The sequence below is a fragment of the Poromitra crassiceps genome (assembly GCF_964638095.1).
Source record: "Poromitra crassiceps genome assembly, chromosome: 1".
Lineage (NCBI taxonomy): Eukaryota > Metazoa > Chordata > Actinopteri > Beryciformes > Melamphaidae > Poromitra > Poromitra crassiceps.
The window spans coordinates 121,466,281-121,487,173 of record NC_139623.1 but is presented as its reverse complement, the minus strand read 5'-3'; the positions used below and the strand labels follow the sequence as shown (position 1 = coordinate 121,487,173).

Genomic DNA, 20,893 nt, shown 5'->3' with positions numbered 1-20,893 from the left:
TATAGCATTTCAGTCTGGAATATGGAATATCTTTCAATAATCTATGATTTAGCTGCTAAATTGTCAAATACCGCCATCTGCTCGCTACCCAGGCACTTATGTATGTACTTAACCCAACTAACTTAACCTAACTAACTATCTGGTGTGCACAACACTGTCAGCCTAAACTCCGGCTGACACCCCAAAAACCTACAATCCGCTACAGAAAAATGTATATTGTTTGTTTATTAACTGGCCCCTCGCCTTCTATCATTTCACGAAAGTGGCAAAGCAAGTTGAGTATCCCTGACCTATAGGGAGAAATTTAGTTTGTCATTGTAAACCCACAGCACAGTAATGATGACATGTTCTTCATAGATCTAGCCTTTTAATTTAGCTCTTAAGCTTTCTCAAAGTACACCAAATTCATGCATTTTACTTTAAAATGTTTAAAAAAATCTCCCGGGGGGGCGTGCCCCCGCACCCCCTAGGGGGTCTGCGGCCCCCCACCACAAATTCTCAAAATCCTGTGGGAAACACTGTGAAGCCTCTACCCCGGCGGCCTCTCACCAGGCAAGACCGCGGCTTCACCAAAGCCCCGCCTGCGGCCTAGCAGAGCCGACGCTGCACTCAACTACAGGAGCTTCCTGAGCAGCTGACTTTTTCTCTCTCAAAACAATTGAAACCCACCGCCATGTTAAAGCTGAGTAAGGAGATCGATTTTATTTCACCAGAGGCGAAGGCAGCAACACAAAAGACTGATGGAAATAACGTAACAGAAGAGAAGGTAAGCCCCACTAAACTGGTATGCAGCATTGCATTGACAGTCATTAGATAGAGTAAACACGATTCTGCCTGAACAATCAGTCGTCTACAATGTTTCCACATCACCGTATGAACCCGGGTTCACAGCGCTGGAAGAGCAGGGACCAAAAGCAGCACGACTCAACCCCGACTCAACCCGGGCTGTCCACGTTTTTGATCGGTGGAATGAGACAAAAAAGCGAGATGAGCTGGGCGGGGCCGCGTTGATACCAGCAGTGGAAATGGGCCATTAGACACTCCATGCACCAAAGAGTCTTACAATACTCTGGTGTAGCACTAACTCTATTGCAGCGGATTGGGCGTGATCAACCCTTCCGTGGGCAACCTTGCAGACAGAGTAGGAAGGGTGATCCGTGAGCGGCTGCTTCTGGGACGCGGGTCGGAGTCTTAATCGGCCTCGGCTGGATCTACTGGGCGAGGGTGTATGATGTTGACAGACCCGAAACACCTTACGACCCCAGTTAACATCACTGATGACGCGTCCCAGCGCATGCTGTAGCATGTATTTTTTAAACCTAGAATCCTGGCTCCCCTGGCCAGTGACACTTAGGAATAGACTAGGTGACAACCAAGTATAGTTTGGTGACAAGCTGGAGAAACAGTTGACGGTTGGAGAGACAGCATCCGGTACGGGATGCGATTAGCACCCCATCCTGGCTCTCTCGTGAGGTAGAAATCCACAAATGCTACGGATTAGCCTCCTGAAAATCTGTGCAAAGATCGGCGCAGCCTGGGGTCCTTCAGGCTAGAGCGAGGTGCTCGCCGCAGGCGAATGACGTACAGCGCACAGGCCTTCTTGAGGCGTCCTCTCTGCCCATGGTAGATTGCCTTTACCCCGGGAGGGTCTGGTGAGACGTAAGAGGAGTCCAGCCTGGAGTCACCCACACAGGGCCTTAGACCCTCCATGCACCGAAGGGTCTTACAATACTGCGGTGTAGCACTAACTCTATTGCAGCGAATTGGGCGTGATCAACCCTTCCACGGGCAACGTTGCAGACAGAGTAGGAAGGCTGATCCCCGAGCGGCTGCTTCTGGGACGCGGGTCGGGGTCTTAATCGGCCTCGGCTGGGTCTACTGGGCGAGGGTGTATGATGTTGACAGACCCGAAACACCTTACGACCCCAGTTAACATCACTGATGACGCGTCCGAGCGCATGCTGTAGCATGTATTTTTTAAACGTAGAATCCTGGCTCCCCTGGCCAGTGACACTTAGGAATAGACTAGGTGACAACCAAGTATAGTTTGGTGACAAGCTGGAGAGACAGTTGACGGTCGGAGAGATGGCATCCGGTACGGGATGGGTTTAGCACCCCAGCCTGGCTCTCTCATGAGGGAGACATCCACAAACGCTACGGATTAGCCTCCTGAAAATCTGTGCAAAGATGGGCACAGCCTGGGGTCCTTCAGGCTAGAGCGAGGTGCTCGCCGCAGGCGAATGACGTGCAGCACGCAGGCCTTCTTGAGGCGTCCTCTCTGCCCATGGTAGGATTGCCTTTACCCCGGGAGGGTCTGGTGAGACGTAGGAGGAGCCCGGCCTGGAGTCACCCACACAGGGCCTAGACCCTCCATGCACCGAAGGGCCTTACAATACTGCGGTGTAGCACTAACTCTATTGCAGCGGATTGGGCGTGATCAACCCTTCCGCGGGCAACGTTGCAGAGTAGAAAGGCTGATCCGTGAGCGGCTGCTTCGGGGACGCGGGTCGGAGTCTTAATCGGCATCGGCTGGGTCTACTGGGCGAGGGTGTATGATGTTGAGAGACCTGAAACACCTTACGACCCCAGTTAACATCACTGATGACGCATGCTGTAGCATGTATTTTTTAAACCTATATATATATATATATATATAGATAGATAGATAGATAGATAGATAGATAGATAGATAGATAGATAGATAGATAGAGTGTGAAATGTGTATATTTGATCATTTTTCTTGACTCAAGTTATATATTTGTTCTATTTGTGTTTTTGTATTTCTAATTATTTATAATAATTATTAAATTCCCAGTGAAGTTTACAGTTTCATTGCATTGATGTTATTTTGGACAATAAAGTTTATTGTTAAACTGTAATACAGTATATCCTGCCTAAATTACATATCTCTCAAGTCACGTCAAGTCATATCTTTGTCAAGTGTTCGATATTTACGGGATCATTGCAATTTCTTTTTTACTATAATGTGTATAAGAATATCGGACGATTTGTTTAACTCCCTAATATCGGTATCGGCGCCAAAAATCCAGTATCCATCGGGCTCTATTAACAATACAAGTTTGAAACCTCACCCAGTTTGATGTCCCCATCCAGCATGAGGAGGATGTTGCCAGCCTTGAGGTCTCTGTGGATGATCTTCATGCTATGGAGGTAGACCAGAGCCTCCAGCATCTGGCGACAGATCACCTTAATCTGTGGCTCCATCAGTCCACGATCCAACTCTAATGAGGAGAGGACAGGGGAGAGGAGAGGAGAGGAGAGGAAAGGAGAGGAGAGGAGAGGACAGGAGAGGAGAGGACAGGAGAGGAGAGGAGAGGAGAGGAGAGGAGAGGAGAGGAGAGGAGAGGAGAGGAGAGGAGAGGAGATAGCAGATAGGAGATAGCAGATAGGAGATGCAGATGGGAAACAGGAGGTAGGGGAGAGGAAAGAGTTGCAGTTATAGAAAGAAAATAATTAAGGGGCTAGTCACTGAGACATCAAAACCCATAATGGTGAAGTGGTATTATTATGGCTATTATGAATTATTATATTATTATATATATTATTATATGAATTATGAATATTATTATGGTACAATTATGGCTATAAGAAAGAAGTATTGAGGACAAAGAGCAATCAGTGTGTGAACTCCCCTCCACTCCTCCCTTTCCTGATCTCTCCTCCCCCACTATTCTAAAGCATGGCACCCATTCTACTCCAAAGCATGGCACCCATTCTATCCTGTCCCACTATTCCGCCACTATTCTAAAGCGTGGAACCCGTTCGATCCTATATTTCAATTTTTTTTTATATTTCTCTATCAAATGATTGTTTGATGTGTTATTATTACTACTGTAATTTGCTACTGTTGTGTCAGCTAGCCCTTTCCCTGTTCTCTCCATATACTCTCTCATACTCCCCCTGCTCTCCCTCCCCACCTCCTCCCCTTCCAGAACTCCCCCCCCCCCACTATTCTAAAGCATGCCATCCATCCTATTTTAAAGCACGGCACCCATTCTCTTTCTTTCCCCCTTCCATTGCTCCTTCCCCACCTCTCATTCTCTGTTCTCTCCTCCCCCACATTTCCCATTCTCTTCCCCCCTCCTCCCTCACATCCCCCGCTCTCCCTCCCCCCTCTCCTCTCCTGCTCTCTCCTCTTTCCCCCTTCCCCTGCTCCTTCCCCACCTCCTATACTCCCGAACTTTTCCCATTCCGTCCCCACCTCATCACTTTCCTGCTCTCCCCTCTCTCACATTCCCCCTGCTCTCCCTCCCTTCTCCTGCTCTCTCCTCCACTCTATCCTATATCTCTATATTTTCTATATTTCTTCATCAATTGTTCAATGTGTTATCATTACTACTGTAATTTGCTACTGTTGTGTCAGCTAGAATTAGCTAGACATATTTTCTGTGAAGCCCTCTGGGACATGCTTGTGAATTAGGGCTAAACAAATAAACTTGACTTGACTTGAATGAACATTCCAAGATAAAAACGACAATAGGATGATACATGTCAAGCATCTCAGCGCTGAAGGTGATTCGATCTTCACTTGTGCTGATCTAGGATGTAGTTGAGTAGTTGGTGTTGCTTGATCCTAGTTCAGCCAACGCTTCACCAATGGAAGGCAGTGCTGCTCCACAGACTCTGTTGCCTATGTGTTTGGTTAGCTGCAGTGGGGTAAAGACGGCTATATAAGGTTGTGGATTACCCAATAAAAACAGAGCAGGGGGGATTTCCCACACTGGGGGGACTCCACCATGTCTGACTGCTTTATAGAGCTTCACAGGAAGCATATGAAATGAATCAAAGGAATGGTTTGGATTTGACTGGCGTTGTAAATGTGTTGTGGTTTAACATACACTGCTTTGTAAGTGTGCTGTTTGTAAAGTCTGCTGTAGTTTATGTTATTTCATCCTATTTTTGAAGATTTTTAAAGTAGCTGTTTAGTTATGTCTCTGTGCAATGCATCAGGCTTCTTGGAGGTTTATGTTTTTATTGTACATGGTCCCTGATAAACAAACTAAGAAAGTAAAGAGAAAAACCAAATCATGGTCTCAAAATTAAAAATCTGGCATGGATGAAATACTGCAAAATTAACATCTGTTTCCAGTTAGAAGTACACATCAAGGGTATTGTCTTAAATTCTGGCTAGATGAATTCTAGATTAATTTGTTTGGTAAAATTCCATTCCCAAATGGGTGCAGCAAGCGGCCATCACCCACGTTTTGACGTACAGCTTGGAGCTTTAAAACAGCACCTGACACCCTTGGCCTCTGATCATGCCTCTATAATCAAGTCATTTCCTCAGAGTCGACGCTGAAGTTATATCACCGCCGCAGGTATGCAACCTGACTCTTGTGTGTGACAGAGGGAGAAAGGTGGAGTGCTTATGAAAATACACAGAAAGCAAAAATAGACAGGACAGAGAGAGAGAGTCAGTGAGAGAGAGAGAGTCAGAGTCAGAGAGAGAGACAGAGAAATAGAGTGAGACTTGGAGATAGAGCGAGATCTACCTACCTAGCATTGTGGCATCCACAGCACCTCCAGGGCAGAACTCGATCATGATCTGGGAGAGAAGAGAAGAGAAGTTGAGGCTCAATTGACCAAGCATTGTGCATGACAGCTTTACTGTCTCATCTTGTCCTATTACAATATACTGACTTCTTTGCATTATCCTTGATCATTCTGACATGCATGCAGATCCATGCATGTTTTAAACAAACTCCCTATTAAACGCAAGTGCAGCAATCAGCACTGGGGACTGTGAAAGGAGTTTTGACACTTTAACAGGGAAGTGTGCAACACTAGATTTGCCATGTAGCAGGCACTCTGATTTTTGGAGCATCTCACATTAAGTGTGACAGTAAAATAAGCTTAAATCTATGTATCGCAAAACTAACACGGCCAATTATAAGGAGTGGAAGGGTAACAGCACTAACACATTAGAACATGTGAAAACATTCCCAGTCACTTTGTCATCAGCAAACACAACAAAATAACTAATTAACAAATTTAAACAAAACCTCAATTTCCTTATATGACTCATATAACTAAAAGAATACATTTTCTCTACAGAAGTCTATTGCTGAAGTCAACAGCATGCTTCTCTTTAACACGTTCAGTGCCAGCGACGCCATATGGCGTCATTAGAAATTTACCGTACAGTGCCAGCGACGCCAAATGGCGTCATAACTCCAAATTGTTTTTTTGACGGGGGGGTGTCGATCTAAGCTTCTTACGTCGCCTCTAACAATATTGTAGCTATTGGAGGTCGATAACCTATTTTACAAACCCATTAGGTGGCGACAGCACTCTCCTGATCAGAGAAAAAGGAGCCAAACACACAGAAATAGTCACTGGGCAAAATGAGGAAATCGCATCGCATCCGTCCGTATGCATCGACGTGCCTCCATAAACGAGCACAACGCCAGCTGTGCCCCCAGCAGCAGCATCCGCTGTCACAACTGAGCACTTCCATGTACGCTGCAACAGCACATTCACATAATCAGCATTATTATTCCGAACTGGAAGCATGCCAGCCCGTGACAAACACACGCGGAACCAAAAAGCTGAATGTCGCGCACCATTCACTGTGTGTGCGCAGCAAACTCAGCAGAGACTGAGAGCCACCAGACACATAAGACACACCCAGGAGGCGTGTGCAGTTGAGGGGGGGGGGGGGGGGGAGCACGGAGAGCAGCAGAGCAGCATACACTTCACCCAGACAGACCCAGACATCAGAAAATTCGCTTCAGAGTCAGAGATGTGCTTGAAATGTTTAATTTCACAAAAGGCTCATTATCTCAGCTCGTAGAAAAAAAGGTATGTTTTTCGTTCAATCAGGCTATCTTCTCCGGCTCATAACTAAAGAACGGAAAATGGGATCAATAAACTTTTTTTTGCAGGTGATAGAAGAGAGTCTCATCGTTATTTGTGCGTGTTCAGTGTTTACATAGTAATTATTAAAAAAATTATATGACTGTTTTAAAATGCATTGCGGCCTATGTGGCACAGCAAGCAACCTTTTGCCCAAGGGCCGTGGCACTGAAAGTGTTAAAGTGCAAAAAACATTCACATATTCAATCTCGAGACCAACTAGCGATGGGAGCAGCCGTGACGCCCACGACTTAAAACTAATGAGGGCCAGGGACGTAAGTGCGGCGGGTAAAACTCTGCCTTCATTTTGATGTCAGTAGTAACATACCTGTAAAGTTTCATGACTGCCTCTTGCACGCTATTGCGTACGCAAAATCTGTCCACAGACAGACAGACAGACATATAAACACCTGGCAAAGAATTCAAAACTGCTTCTGTGGTAGTTCTCACTAAAATGATTCCAGCCAGGACCAGATTTTGCCATCACCACACACACACACACACACACACACACACACACACACACACACACACACACACACACACACACACAGGCCCAGGTAGGGGAGGAAGGTAGGGAAGAGGAGTGAGTTATTTTCTGAGATCATTTTGAAGGTATAATAACAATAACAAGTGACTCTTCCCTCCTGATTGTGAAAGAGAACTTTGCCTGTCAGCACAAAGTTGTTGTGTAATATCCTCTATTAACATCAGTGTACTTTCTTTTTGACACATGACAGCTTTGGACAACCCTAACCTTTCCCCAGTGCTAAGCAGTGGGACATGTCTCCTGTCCCCAGTGCTAAGCACTGGGACATGTCTCCTTTCCCCAGTGCTAGGCAGTGGGACATGTCTCCTGTCCCCAGTGCTAAGCACTGGGACATGTCTCCTTTCCCCAGTGCTAAGCAGTGGGACATGTCTCCTGTCCCCAGTGCTAAGCAGTGGGACATGTCTCCTTTCCCCAGTGCTAAGCAGTGGGACATGTCTCCTTTCCCCAGTGCTAAGCAGTGGGACATGTCTCCTTTCCCCAGTGCTAAGCACTGGGACATGTCTCCTTTCCCCAGTGCTAAGTAGTGGGACATGTCTCCTTTCCCCAGTGCTAAGTAGTGGGACATGTCTCCTTTCCCCAGTGCTAAGTAGTGGGACATGTCTCCTTTCCCCAGTGCTAAGTAGTGGGACATGTCTCCTTTCCCCAGTGCTAAGCAGTGGGACATGTCTCCTTTCCCCAGTGCTAAGTAGTGGGACATCTCTCCTGTCCCCAGTGCTAAGTAGTGGGACATGTCTCCTTTCCCCAGTGCTAAGCACTGGGACATGTCTCCTTTCCCCAGTGCTAAGCAGTGGGACATGTCTCCTTTCCCCAGTGCTAAGCACTGGGACATGTCTCCTTTCCCCAGTGCTAAGTAGTGGGACATGTCTCCTTTCCCCAGTGCTAAGTAGTGGGACATGTCTCCTTTCCCCAGTGCTAAGTAGTGGGACATGTCTCCTTTCCCCAGTGCTAAGTAGTGGGACATGTCTCCTTTCCCCAGTGCTAAGTAGTGGGACATGTCTCCTTTCCCCAGTGCTAAGTAGTGGGACATGTCTCCTTTCCCCAGTGCTAAGTAGTGGGACATGTCTCCTTTCCCCAGTGCTAAGTAGTGGGACATGTCTCCTTTCCCCAGTGCTAAGCAGTGGGACATGTCTCAACCATGACATATATCTTTGTCTATTAATATTATAATAACACTTCTGGAGCATAGATAACATGCACGTTGTAGCTTTTCCTCAGGAACGCCAGAGTGACACAGTGACACAGGAGATACAGACTGCAGAGAGAAATGTGATCCAGATTAAATATTATCCTGTGATTATTCTGTGTCTCTGACCCATTTTGTGAACAAAATATCAGAACCAAGTCTTTATCATTTAGGTTACATGTCCACCAGGAACCTCGCGTGTGCACGATTCTCCTCTCGTTCTGTTCGATGGAAGGGATGAGCTGTCGCCAGAGATAGTTAGAGAATTTTAGCAAAATGCTTGGACCATCTGTGAAAAAATTTACTACCAATAGCTTTCTTCACCAATGTGTTCTTATAGGTGTCTAGAATCACCTCTCAATTAGTGCAAACCCAAATCCTCGTGGAAAATGATTGTGATTATACACTGTGCTTTACATAACAATAACCAATATACCAATATCATATGGTCAGGGAGACATTTTTACTCAAAAATAATGTTTGGAATGGATTCAGCACCCCTGAAAACCCCTAGTTAGACACCCCACAAGTTCATTTTAGACTTTTAATTTTTATCATATTTTTCACCCAAGCCCTCGGGGCACCTTAACTTTGATTGGCTCTCCAGGATTTTCCACGAGGATTTGGGTTTGCACTAATTGAGAGGTGATTCTAGACACCTATAAGAACACATTGGTGAAGAAAGCTATTGGTAGTAAATTTTTTCACAGATGGTCCAAGCATTTTGCTAAAATTCTCTAACTAAGAGAATGGGAAGCGTTGAGATCTGATATTTCAAGTTTTAGCTGAAGAGCGGAACACTTCAAATGGGTTTCCAATAGTCACTCACATAGCAACAATTCAACCGCTTCCCCCCAAGCAGCTGTTTAGTGCTGCTTAAAAAAGAAGCAGCGGGTGGATTACTGCACATGAAAGAAAGAAAGAAGGAAAGAGAAAATGCTTCCATTAGCCTTCATCATGATGTGGCTTTTAAAGGCATCGAGTAACTCAGTGTGAATCTATGACTGTGCAGTGTTAATGTTTAACTGTCATCACTAACCTGGAGCGCACTGCCTCCTCCAGCTGAGTATGACACACACACACACACACACACACACACACAGACACACACACACACACACACACACAGTAAGAGTCTTTGCACAAGAATACCGTGCATGCAGGTGCAACCAGAAGAGGAGAATCCTGTGCAAAGTCCAATGTGGAGAGCTGGATTCACACTGAGGCGTGTCATGAAGTCCCTCTGTCCTGATCCCCCCCGAATCGCCTTCAGGCGAGCCCGATCACTGAGAGACAGGTTAGTGCACAGCACCATGACTCCACCCCCCTCTACTCCCACCTGGCTACCACCCCCTCCCTCGGGTTTCTACAGATGCGGCCACTGTACTCGTTGCTCCAACTCCTCCGACACAAAATGTTTCCTTCACCCCCGGACTGGTAAAAAATATCCAATCAAGTCCTTCATAAACTGTAGTACCACACATGTGATCTGCATGCTGAAATGTTTGTGCGGGAGCGTCTATATAGGACAAACCAAACGTGCATTAAAGCTCCGCATTGCTGAACATAAAACGGCCATACGCACCCAAAATCTCGACTATGCAATAGCAAGACATTATAAACAAGCCCACCATGGCTCAGTTGCCTCCCTCAAGTTCTGGGGGATAGAGAAAGTCTCTTCCCCACAGAGAGGTGGCGATATTGTCACAAAACTGTTGAGACGTGAAGCCTTCTGGATTAACACACTGAATACGGTGGAGCCTAATGGACTTAATGATGAGCTCAGCCTCTCCTGCTTCCTCTAAATGTATTGATATCTGTATTGTGTTCCTATGTTTCTAAAATATGTAATTATATGCTTATTTTATGCATTGATCCTCTACCCCCCCCCCTTTTTCCCTCTTCCCCCTCCCTCCTACCCCACCCCCACCCCCCTTCCTAAGTGCTGTCACAAGATTGGCTTATTAATTGACCACCCCCCATCCCGTCTAACCAATTGCAAACTGCCTTGTGTATTGGGGAGGTATATTTAAACTGCTGTCCTTCTGTCATTCCTGTTTGACCCTGATGAAGACGCGTTGCATCAAAACATTGGTGCACTTAGCCTATTAAAAAGAAACCTTCTCACCAGTGACCCGTGTGCTCCAGATACTTCCTTTGCTGCGTGTAATAAAGTGTCTGTAACTCCACACTCTGCCTGAGACATGCGGCCAAATAAATACCAGTCCAGCACTGAAGAAAGACAGAGGGAGAGAGAGAGGGACAGAGAGAGAGAGAGATCACTCCCTAAAAAGGTGTCCTATGTTGGCCAAGACTAACTTCCAGCAATCACCTTTCATTTCCTCTCCTTACATAGTCAGCCTCTCCCACACACTCACGTTTCCACACATTACTGTCAGGAAAACGTCTACATCTGTCATGCAAGTAGTACGGACCCAAACAGAACCGAGAGGAGACCGTAGGATTTAATCATATTCATGTGGAGAGCACTTGGGAGTACATTAAAGCTCCATTATGTCGTTGTTGTCTCGACTTGTTTTAGTGAAAGAAGTGGCCAATTGCGCCGAGGCTAACAAGCTTCACTTCTTATACTTCACAACAAAAGCATACCGTTAGTTTGTCAGTGGAAAACATTTAATCTGAAGGAGCTGTAGCACAAAAATATATGTTCCAGGCAACTTGACATAATGCTCTGGGACAAAGCCTCAAGGTTACATGGTGCAGCAAACCGGCGTTCAGGCCAGGTACAGTGGGAATGATAGAGGCACCATTCCAGTCAGTCACACCAGTCAGTCACACCAGTCAGTGTACCATCAAAATAATGTCAAAGCTGTTATATTAAGGTAAAAAATATACATATTGGGGCTTTAACTTCAGTCTGTGTGTGTGTGTGTGTGTGTGTGTGTGTGTGTGTGTGTGTGTGTGTGTGTGTGTGTGTGTGTGTGTGTGTGTGTGCGTGCGTCTATACACACTTCATAAATAATGTCCAAATCAGTGTGCTATCAGGGTGTTTGACACGTATGTGCAAAAATGTAACTGATTCAATAGCAGTATTTTAGTATTTTTAATTTTATAAGTGATCTTCAGCTGCCAAGTCACCCCAAGACCAACCGCGAGCGGTGGGTCGCATACCTGCTGTGTCATGTCATACGTATACAGTATAATATACACATACACACCCATGCATATATAATTGATATATACTCTTGTGTTGACATAAAGGATCAACTCCTAGTTATCCATTGGAGTCATGCACTGTCAAAGCATCAGCCTGCTACTGTCTGGACAGCAGCAGCCTGGTACTGTCTGGACAGCATCAGCCTGGTACTGTCTGGACAGCATCAGCCTGGTACTGTCTGGACAGCAGCAGCCTGGTACTGTCTGGACAGCATCAGCCTGGTACTGTCTGGACAGCAGCAGCCTGCTACTGTCTGGACAGCATCAGCCTGGTACTGTCTGGACAGCAGCAGCCTGCTACTGTCTGGACAGCAGCAGCCTGGTACTGTCTGGACAGCATCAGCCTGGTACTGTCTGGACAGCATCAGCCTGCTACTGTCTGGACAGCATCAGCCTGCTACTGTCTGGACAGCATCAGCCTGGTACTGTCTGGACAGCATCAGCCTGCTACTGTCTGGACAGCATCAGCCTGGTACTGTCTGGACAGCATCAGCCTGCTACTGTCTGGACAGCAGCAGCCTGGTACTGTCTGGACAGCAGCAGCCTGGTACTGTCTGGACAGCATCAGCCTGGTACTGTCTGGACAGCATCAGCCTGCTACTGTCTGGACAGCATCAGCCTGGTACTGTCTAGACAGCATCAGCCTGGTACTGTCTAGACAGCATCAGCCTGGTACTGTCTGGACAGCATCAGCCTGGTACTGTCTAGACAGCATCAGCCTGGTACTGTCTAGACAGTACCAGGCAGTACCAGTGCGTGCGTATGTGCGTGTGTATAGACGCACGCACACACACACACACACACACACACACACACACACACACACACACACACACACATTTTGAAAACCCAGAACATAAGAAATTAGTCACTTTTGGCAAGCGTCCAGAGGTACAACAATGGTCTCTTATGTTGAACACAGTTTCACATCTTATCTATTTGCTAAGATCATTGAGATGTGAACGACTCAGTATGTGCTGCATGCTCGTCCTGTCTCCAGCTCACAATGTTTAACTTATATCTCTTTAGCCTATACCGCCTATTTCTCACCATAGAAGCATCACAACTCCTGGTTCAATATCTTGTCATTTCCCGCCTTGACTACTGTAACATTCTGCTTGCCGGTCTCCCTGCCTCCACTATCCAACCACTTCAAGTCATTCAAAATGCTGCAGCCCGTCTGGTTTTCAATCAAAATACATTTTCCCATGTCAACCCCTCCTACGCGATCTACATTGGCTTCCCATCCTGGCTCGTATCAAATTCAAGACCCTGGTTTTAGCCTACAAAGCAGTCCATCAAACAGCCCCCCCATATTTACAGCCACTGGTCAGTTTCCAAACCTCCCTCCGCCCCTCCACTAGTGCAGGACGTCTCGCCCCTCCCTCCCTGCGTGGCCCTACAGGACGTCTCGCCCCTCCCTCCCTGCACGGCCCTACAGGACGTCTCGCCCCTCCCTCCCTGCGCGGCCCTACAGGACGTCTCGCCCCTCCCTCCCTGCGCGGCCCTACAGGACGTCTCGCCCCTCCCTCCCTGCGCGGCCCTACAGGACGTCTCGCCCCTCCCTCCCTGCGCGGCCCTACAGGTCGCACTCGATCGAGACTTTTTTCAGATCTCGCCCCGACATGGTGGAATGAGCTCCCCCCTGCAGCTAGAATGGCCACATCTCTGCCCATATTTAAAAGAAAACTAAAAACTCATCTATTTACTATCCACTTTCCTATCTCTCCCTCTACTGCATCTCTTTGACTCCTGAATTGTTTATACACTGTAATAATCTGCACTCTTGATCATCTTTTATCTATGCATATTTTTATCATGATCACGTATTGTCTGTTTTAATCCATTTCCATTGTTCTGCTATGTTTTATTGTGTGATGTATTTTAATCTGTTGTACGTCGCTTTGGATAAAAGCGTCTGCTAAATGACAATAAAGTAAAGTAAAAGTAAAGGTACCAGTACCAGTGGTACCAGGTTTTGGGACCCAACCCTAGTCAAATGATATTCCTTCAAACTTTATCAGAGGGATTATTAACTGAAAACAATCAAAGTTTCTTTGCAAAATACTACACTAAAATTGTATTCCGCTTGACACTTATCTTCCAACCATAATACTAACGCACTGTACTGACTGACTAACATAAACTACTTTACACTATGCCAATGTTTCAGAGGTAACTGCTTCCTTCTTTCCGACTACATTTTTCCCTCCCAGCTTCAAGGAATTCTTGGAATAGCCTACAGAAGACGCTCTGGTGACAGATGTGATCTGACTGGTCAGGCAGCATGCACAGCATACCCACTATGGGCTGAACTCACATGCTAAGCTAAACAGCACTATGGGCTGAACTCACATGCTAAGCTAAACAGCACTATGGGCTGAACTCACATGCTAAGCTAAACAGCACTATGGGCTGAACTCACTATGGGCTGAACTCACATGCTAAGCTAAACAGCACTATGGGCTGAACTCACATGCTAAGCTAAACAGCACTATGGGCTGAACTCACATGCTAAGCTAAACAGCACTATGGGCTGAACTCACATGCTAAGCTAAACAGCACTATGGGCTGAACTCACATGCTAAGCTAAACAGCCCTATGGGCTGAACTCATGGGCTGAACTCACATGCTAAGCTAAACAGCACTATGGGCTGAACTCACATGATGGGCTGAACTCACATGCTAAGCTAAACAGCACTATGGGCTGAACTCACATGCTAAGCTAAACAGCCCTATGGGCTGAACTCACATGCTAAGCTAAACAGCACTATGGGCTGAACTCACATGCTAAGCTAAACAGCACTATGGGCTGAACTCACATGCTAAGCTAAACAGCACTATGGGCTGAACTCACATGCTAAGCTAAACAGCACTATGGGCTGAACTCACATGCTAAGCTAAACAGCACTATGGGCTGAACTCACATGCTAAGCTAAACAGCCCTATGGGCTGAACTCACATGCTAAGCTAAACAGCACTATGGGCTGAACTCACATGCTAAGCTAAACAGCACTATGGGCTGAACTCACATGCTAAGCTAAACAGCACTATGGGCTAAACTCACATGCTAAGCTAAACAGCCCTATGGGCTGAACTCACATGCTAAGCTAAACAGCACTATGGGCTGAACTCACATGCTAAGCTAAACAGCACTATGGGCTGAACTCACATGCTAAGCTAAACAGCCCTATGGGCTGAACTCACATGCTAAGCTAAACAGCACTATGGGCTGAACTCACATGCTAAGCTAAACAGCACTATGGGCTGAACTCACATGCTAAGCTAAACAGCCCTATGGGCTGAACTCACATGCTAAGCTAAACAGCACTATGGGCTGAACTCACATGCTAAGCTAAACAGCACTATGGGCTGAACTCACATGCTAAGCTAAACAGCCCTATGGGCTGAACTCACATGCTAAGCTAAACAGCACTATGGGCTGAACTCACATGCTAAGCTAAACAGCACTATGGGCTGAACTCACATGCTAAGCTAAACAGCCCTATGGGCTGAACTCACATGCTAAGCTAAACAGCACTATGGGCTGAACTCACATGCTAAGCTAAACAGCACTATGGGCTGAACTCACATGCTAAGCTAAACAGCCCTATGGGCTGAACTCACATGCTAAGCTAAACAGCACTATGGGCTGAACTCACATGATAAGCTAAACAGCACTGTGGGATGAACTCACATGCTAAGCTAAACAGCCCTATGGGCTGAACTCACATGCTAAGCTAAACAGCACTATGGGCTGAACTCACATGCTAAGCTAAACAGCACTATGGGCTGAACTCACATGCTAAGCTAAACAGCACTATGGGCTGAACTCGCATGCTAAGCTAAACAGCACTATGGGCTGAACTCACTATGAGCTGAACTCACATGCTAAGCTAAACAGCACTATGGGCTGAACTCACTATGAGCTGAACTCACATGCTAAGCTAAACAGCACTATGGGCTGAACTCACTATGAGCTGAACTCACATGCTAAGCTAAACAGCACTATGGACTGAACTCACATAAGCTAAACAGCACTATGGGCTGAACTCACATGCTAAGCTAAACAGCACTATGAGCTGAACTCACATAAGCTAAACAGCACTATGGGCTGCTGAACTCACATGCTAAGCTAAACAGCACTATGGGCTGAACTCACATGCTAAGCTAAACAGCACTATGGGCTGAACTCACATGCTAAGATAAACAGCACTATGGGCTGAACTCACATGCTAAGCTAAACAGCACTATGGGCTGAACTCACATGCTAAGCTAAACAGCACTATGGGCTGCTGAACTCACATGCTAAGCTAAACAGCACTATGGGCTGAACTCACTATGGGCTGAACTCACATACTAAGCTACACAGCACTATGGGCTGAACTCACATAAGCTAAACAGTTGCCTAGAGAAAGCTCAAGCTAACCTGAGCAGACCTCGTCCACACTGGGGTCTCACAGACATTTCCCACCTCATTTTCTCAGGAGTCCACTGAGTGTAAAACCCTGCTTGACAGTTCTAATAAAATAGACCTGTTTCAAAACTACAAAAAAGAAAGAAAGAAATGCCATTGTATATAACTTTTATTTAACCAAGACGTTTCCTGTGAACTGTGTATTTTGGCATGTGTGAGAGTGTAAAAAGGAGGAAGTGTCGACAAAGACATGACATACATATACATATATATATACATATATATATATATATATATATATATATATATATATATATATATATATCAGTGGTGGTTGGTGAGCTTGGAGACAGGGGAGGACGCTAGTGCGGCGACCAAAGGTCGTGCAGCCGATGAGGTTGCAGCAGTATCCCAGTGTTTGCTACCTCGGGAGCCTCCGTGAACCCCGCTGCAGTCTCTCTAAACTCGTTGCAGAAAATCGTGTTCGGGCGCTCATGCAACGGCTTGTGAGCTAACTTACTGTTTGATAATAAAAAACATAGGGAAAGGGGAAAGTATAGGTGCTACTGTCTGTAAATCTATCTATTAATCTGTCAGGTTGTCACAGCGTGGAGGTCATCATTTCCTAGTTCCTACTGACAACGGAGCTAGATTCAACAAGATTTTCAGACGTATTCAGCATTGGACAATACAGAATGTCAATCAATGTCAAGCAATCTATCCAACAACAACCAATTAGGTTTCACCTGGTTTAACCGGGCTGAGGGCGTGCTCCCTTCCAGCTCAATCTGATTTGTTGGAAAACACATCACTCTCACGTGTTCTCTGTGAATTGCAAGTGTTTTTCAACCAATCTTATTTTTTCATTAGATAAATTACCAAATAAATAAACGCCCACAGGGCGAATGTTTTTTAATCTCCTACCCCAAGCTGGGACAAGGGCCAGAGTGACTCGTCTGCATGGAGCTATAATGAATGAAAAAATGAGCGTCTGCACATAAGAAAAAACACATTTGATTGATATTTTATTATTTAAAAAAATATGAAAAATGAAAAATGAAAAATGAAAAATATAAAAATAAAAATAAAAAATATATTTTTTTAATATATATATTTTTTTTATAAAATCCCCAATCTAATAGAGGAGGACCATCCTCCTATGCCTCACTGGAAAAACCTCCTCTGATATATATATATATATATATATATATATATATATATATATATATATATATATATATATATATATATATATATATATATATATATAACCCTAACAACTGGATAAGAAAAACAGACATCTAAAGAAGATTGCTGTGGTGTGGATGTAGATTTATTAAGTAACATTATAAGTAAAAGTGATTATGAAGCCATAAATAAATAAAGCCATGTTATAAACAACAAACTAACGCTGGTGATCCGTATGGAAACAGTGTTACTCGAAATGGTTAAAAGTTATATCAATTTGGTCATTCAGTGCCGTTTTACTGCCATGTAATATAACTAGCTAGCCGCTAACATTAGCCACAGTAGGCGATTACACATGATGCATTGTTCTTAAAGGGCTCGCGCCGCGTGAACTACAGTAATAATCACATGGGGGGGGGGGGATTCCACATGAGTGGGGCATGCGCAAATACCACCGTGACGTAACGATGTACCAAATCGGCCATTCATTTGAGGGCACAAAAAAAAGCAGGTTTGAACCCATAGAGGGCACTTATGCTACTGAAATTATAGGGGTTTGTAAAATTGTAACAGATTGGTCTCAAATGTGGAGATGTTGACCAGAATCCTTCACATACCACCCCAAAAGCCATATATATTGGTTCAAAGCTGAAAAAAGTGTTTTGGGGGTAAGTTACACTTTAATCACACTATTGTCATACTATAGTGTGCATGTACAAGTAGCTTACTACTATGATTTGCTAGCTAACAAGCTGGCATTTAAACACAAAATTGATCAGATTAACCTTTGGTGAAACGGATTACTTCCCAGTCCAGAAAGCACAGGAATTGACTGTCTATGTATCAAACTGTGCTATGACAGCAAAGTGGTACAATCAGAAACGCAATAAGCTGCTCTCAGCCATTGTTTGTTTACGTTAATGAAAAGCCCTGTCTAGAAGGAAGCACTAGGCAGAAAGTAAAAAGGGTAGCGCTTTATTTGGATAGTCCGCCTATAGAGAGTCTACAGTTGACATTCTACAATTCAATTGTTTCACTTTTGGAGATGTTTAACAGATTATCTATAGAATACATGTGACAATTCATGAACATACCTACATATTCTCAGAATAATTTAGTAGCTCCAGGTGATGAGAATCAAGAGGTGTGTGGAACGGGAAGCAAACAGAATCTGTTGAACATCTACAGACAACACCGAAACAGTTGAATTGTTGAATGTCAACTAATATAAACTGTTGGAATGTTACAAATACTCTGTAGAATCTCTGTACTGTAGGTGGATTGTTACCGTTAAGAATAATGCTCTGCTGAGCTGATATTGGATATCTTTTGACACGCATCTCTGTCAGTGTTTCACTCTCTGCATATCTGTGTATCTACAGTATGTCTTTCGATGCCTCTGTCTGTGTCTGTCTGCTTCTCTGCCTCTCTCTCTCTCTGACACCAGGCCAGAGCTCAAGCCTCTCTTCCTTCCTTGTCAAACCAAAAGCACTCAGCAAAGAGACAGACTCTGGCTACAAATTATACACATAGACTAATTACACATCAAGACCCTCAAGCACTGATATACACATAACAAGCACCCACTCTCACACAATGATACACTGCAAAATGTCAGGAGCACCTCCCTATAGTGACCTGAGGGCCGAGGGACTAACATCTCTAAACCTGTTTCCTCTCCTTCAGGATTACAGGGACTAACATCTCTAAACCCGTTTCCTCTCCTTCAGGATTACAGGGACTAACATCTCTAAACCCGTTTCCTCTCCTTCAGGATTACAGGGACTAACATCTCTAAGGCCGTTTCCTCTCCTTCAGGATTACAGCGTCTAACACACACATGGGCAAAATACGGCGCGCGGGCCGGATGCGCCCGCGGGCGCCACCTGTGTGGCCCGCGATGGAATTGCAAAAAAAAAAAACACACACACACAGTGCACCTGAACGCAACATGCAAGATAGTTATGGGTTTGATGCAATAGTCATCTTGGTCTTTTATTGTATTGTCCTGTGATGTTTCATGGATTTTTGATGTTTTTTGTCAATCTGTATTCTAAGTATCTGGTGTTTGCTGACCCCTACAGGCTTTACAGATGTGACTGATGTGATTTACTATGACATGATTAGGCACAAGCTGTTGGTCATTGGTAATCAAGACCTTGTCTTCAGTCAGCACTGGGGTTCGGCTCATTCAGATTGTCCCTGATGAAGGCTTAGGCCCAAACATGTTGGAGTGTTTGAACTAGCCAAGATAGAATAAAGGCTTTTTAATCATAAGAAGAGTTGCCTTGGACTTTTTTAAATTTTTATATGGACTTTCCCCTTTTGAGTTCCAAAGAGCACCTTCTTTTTTAAGTTTTCAACTTTGATCCAGAGCGTCGTAGCCCTCTCTTATATTATCTTCTTAAATCATTACATCACTCTCAAACAAAGTGTTCTGCCTTTGTTCCCAGGCCTGACATACAATTTGCTAGGAAAGAAAGTTCCTTTCTTGAAACACAGCTCAAGTTTCTCATAGTCACTAAGAGACTCATTCTGAAGGAATGGAAGTCCCCGTCTCCACCTTCTTTTCAGCTGTGGTTGACAGACATGATCTCAGTTATACGGATGGAGAGACGCAGGTTCCTGAGGACCAACTCACTTAAACGATTTTCCATTATCTGGGACCCGTTTCTGGCCTACTTTGACAATGCTAAAGATGAGAAAATTATTCCAGGGATGATTGGATAAGAGAAATATGTCTACATATTGACAGAGAATGTTATGGTAATAAATATATTTCTATAAGACATCTTCCTGGACTCCTGGCTTCAAGTTAATTTGGTTTATATTGTTATGTATATTACATTTAGCGGATGAGGAGTGGTTAAAATTCCATTCCGTTAACAATTGGCGTCACTTGCAGGATATCTACGACAGAGCGGGTAAGTCTGAATTAATTTCATAATTCCTTGCTGAGCTGTCGTCTGATATTTAAAAGAATCTGAAATATTTGCATGTTGTGGGTTTATCAAAAGGCTTTTGTGATATGGATCTATAAATACTGTAGGTCCAGCAACAGGTCCAAGGAAGCAGGACCTCATGGTAACTCATAGATTCAAGATTCAAGATTCAAGATTTTTTATTGTCACTCCATGGTACAAGTATCACGTGTGAAATTCTTGTGCTGTGGACTCCGTTTACAACATAGTACAAATATAGCAAGGCATATGCAAAAACAATAAGCAATAAGGCAATAAGCAATAAGCAATAAGCAACAAGGCAGTATAGTGATAAGACAAGTCCGAGACAGTGGCATATTCACTGCACATGGTGCACATGTCATGTGCATAGCATTAATTATGTGTCATGTGCATAGCATTAATTATGTGTATGAAAATATAGCTTATTGATTAGGAAATGCCAATGAAACTTATATTTTTCTCCAACATAATATATATATATATATATATATATATATATATATATATATATATATATATATAAAGTCGGTCTGAACGTT

At 44.5% G+C, this 20,893-nt stretch overlaps 1 protein-coding gene across 1 annotated transcript in view; it reads right to left on the bottom strand.

Annotated features, from left to right (window-relative positions):
• stk10 (serine/threonine kinase 10) overlaps positions 1-20,893 on the bottom strand; it is a 167,034-nt gene that overhangs the window by 82,114 nt on the left and 64,027 nt on the right. The window contains exons 3-4 of the mRNA XM_083631834.1: positions 5,518-5,566; positions 3,093-3,242 (exon numbers count right to left, since the gene is read on the bottom strand). Coding sequence (XP_083487960.1) covers positions 3,093-3,242; positions 5,518-5,566 — 199 coding nt within the window. The remainder of the gene's footprint in view (positions 1-3,092; positions 3,243-5,517; positions 5,567-20,893) is intronic.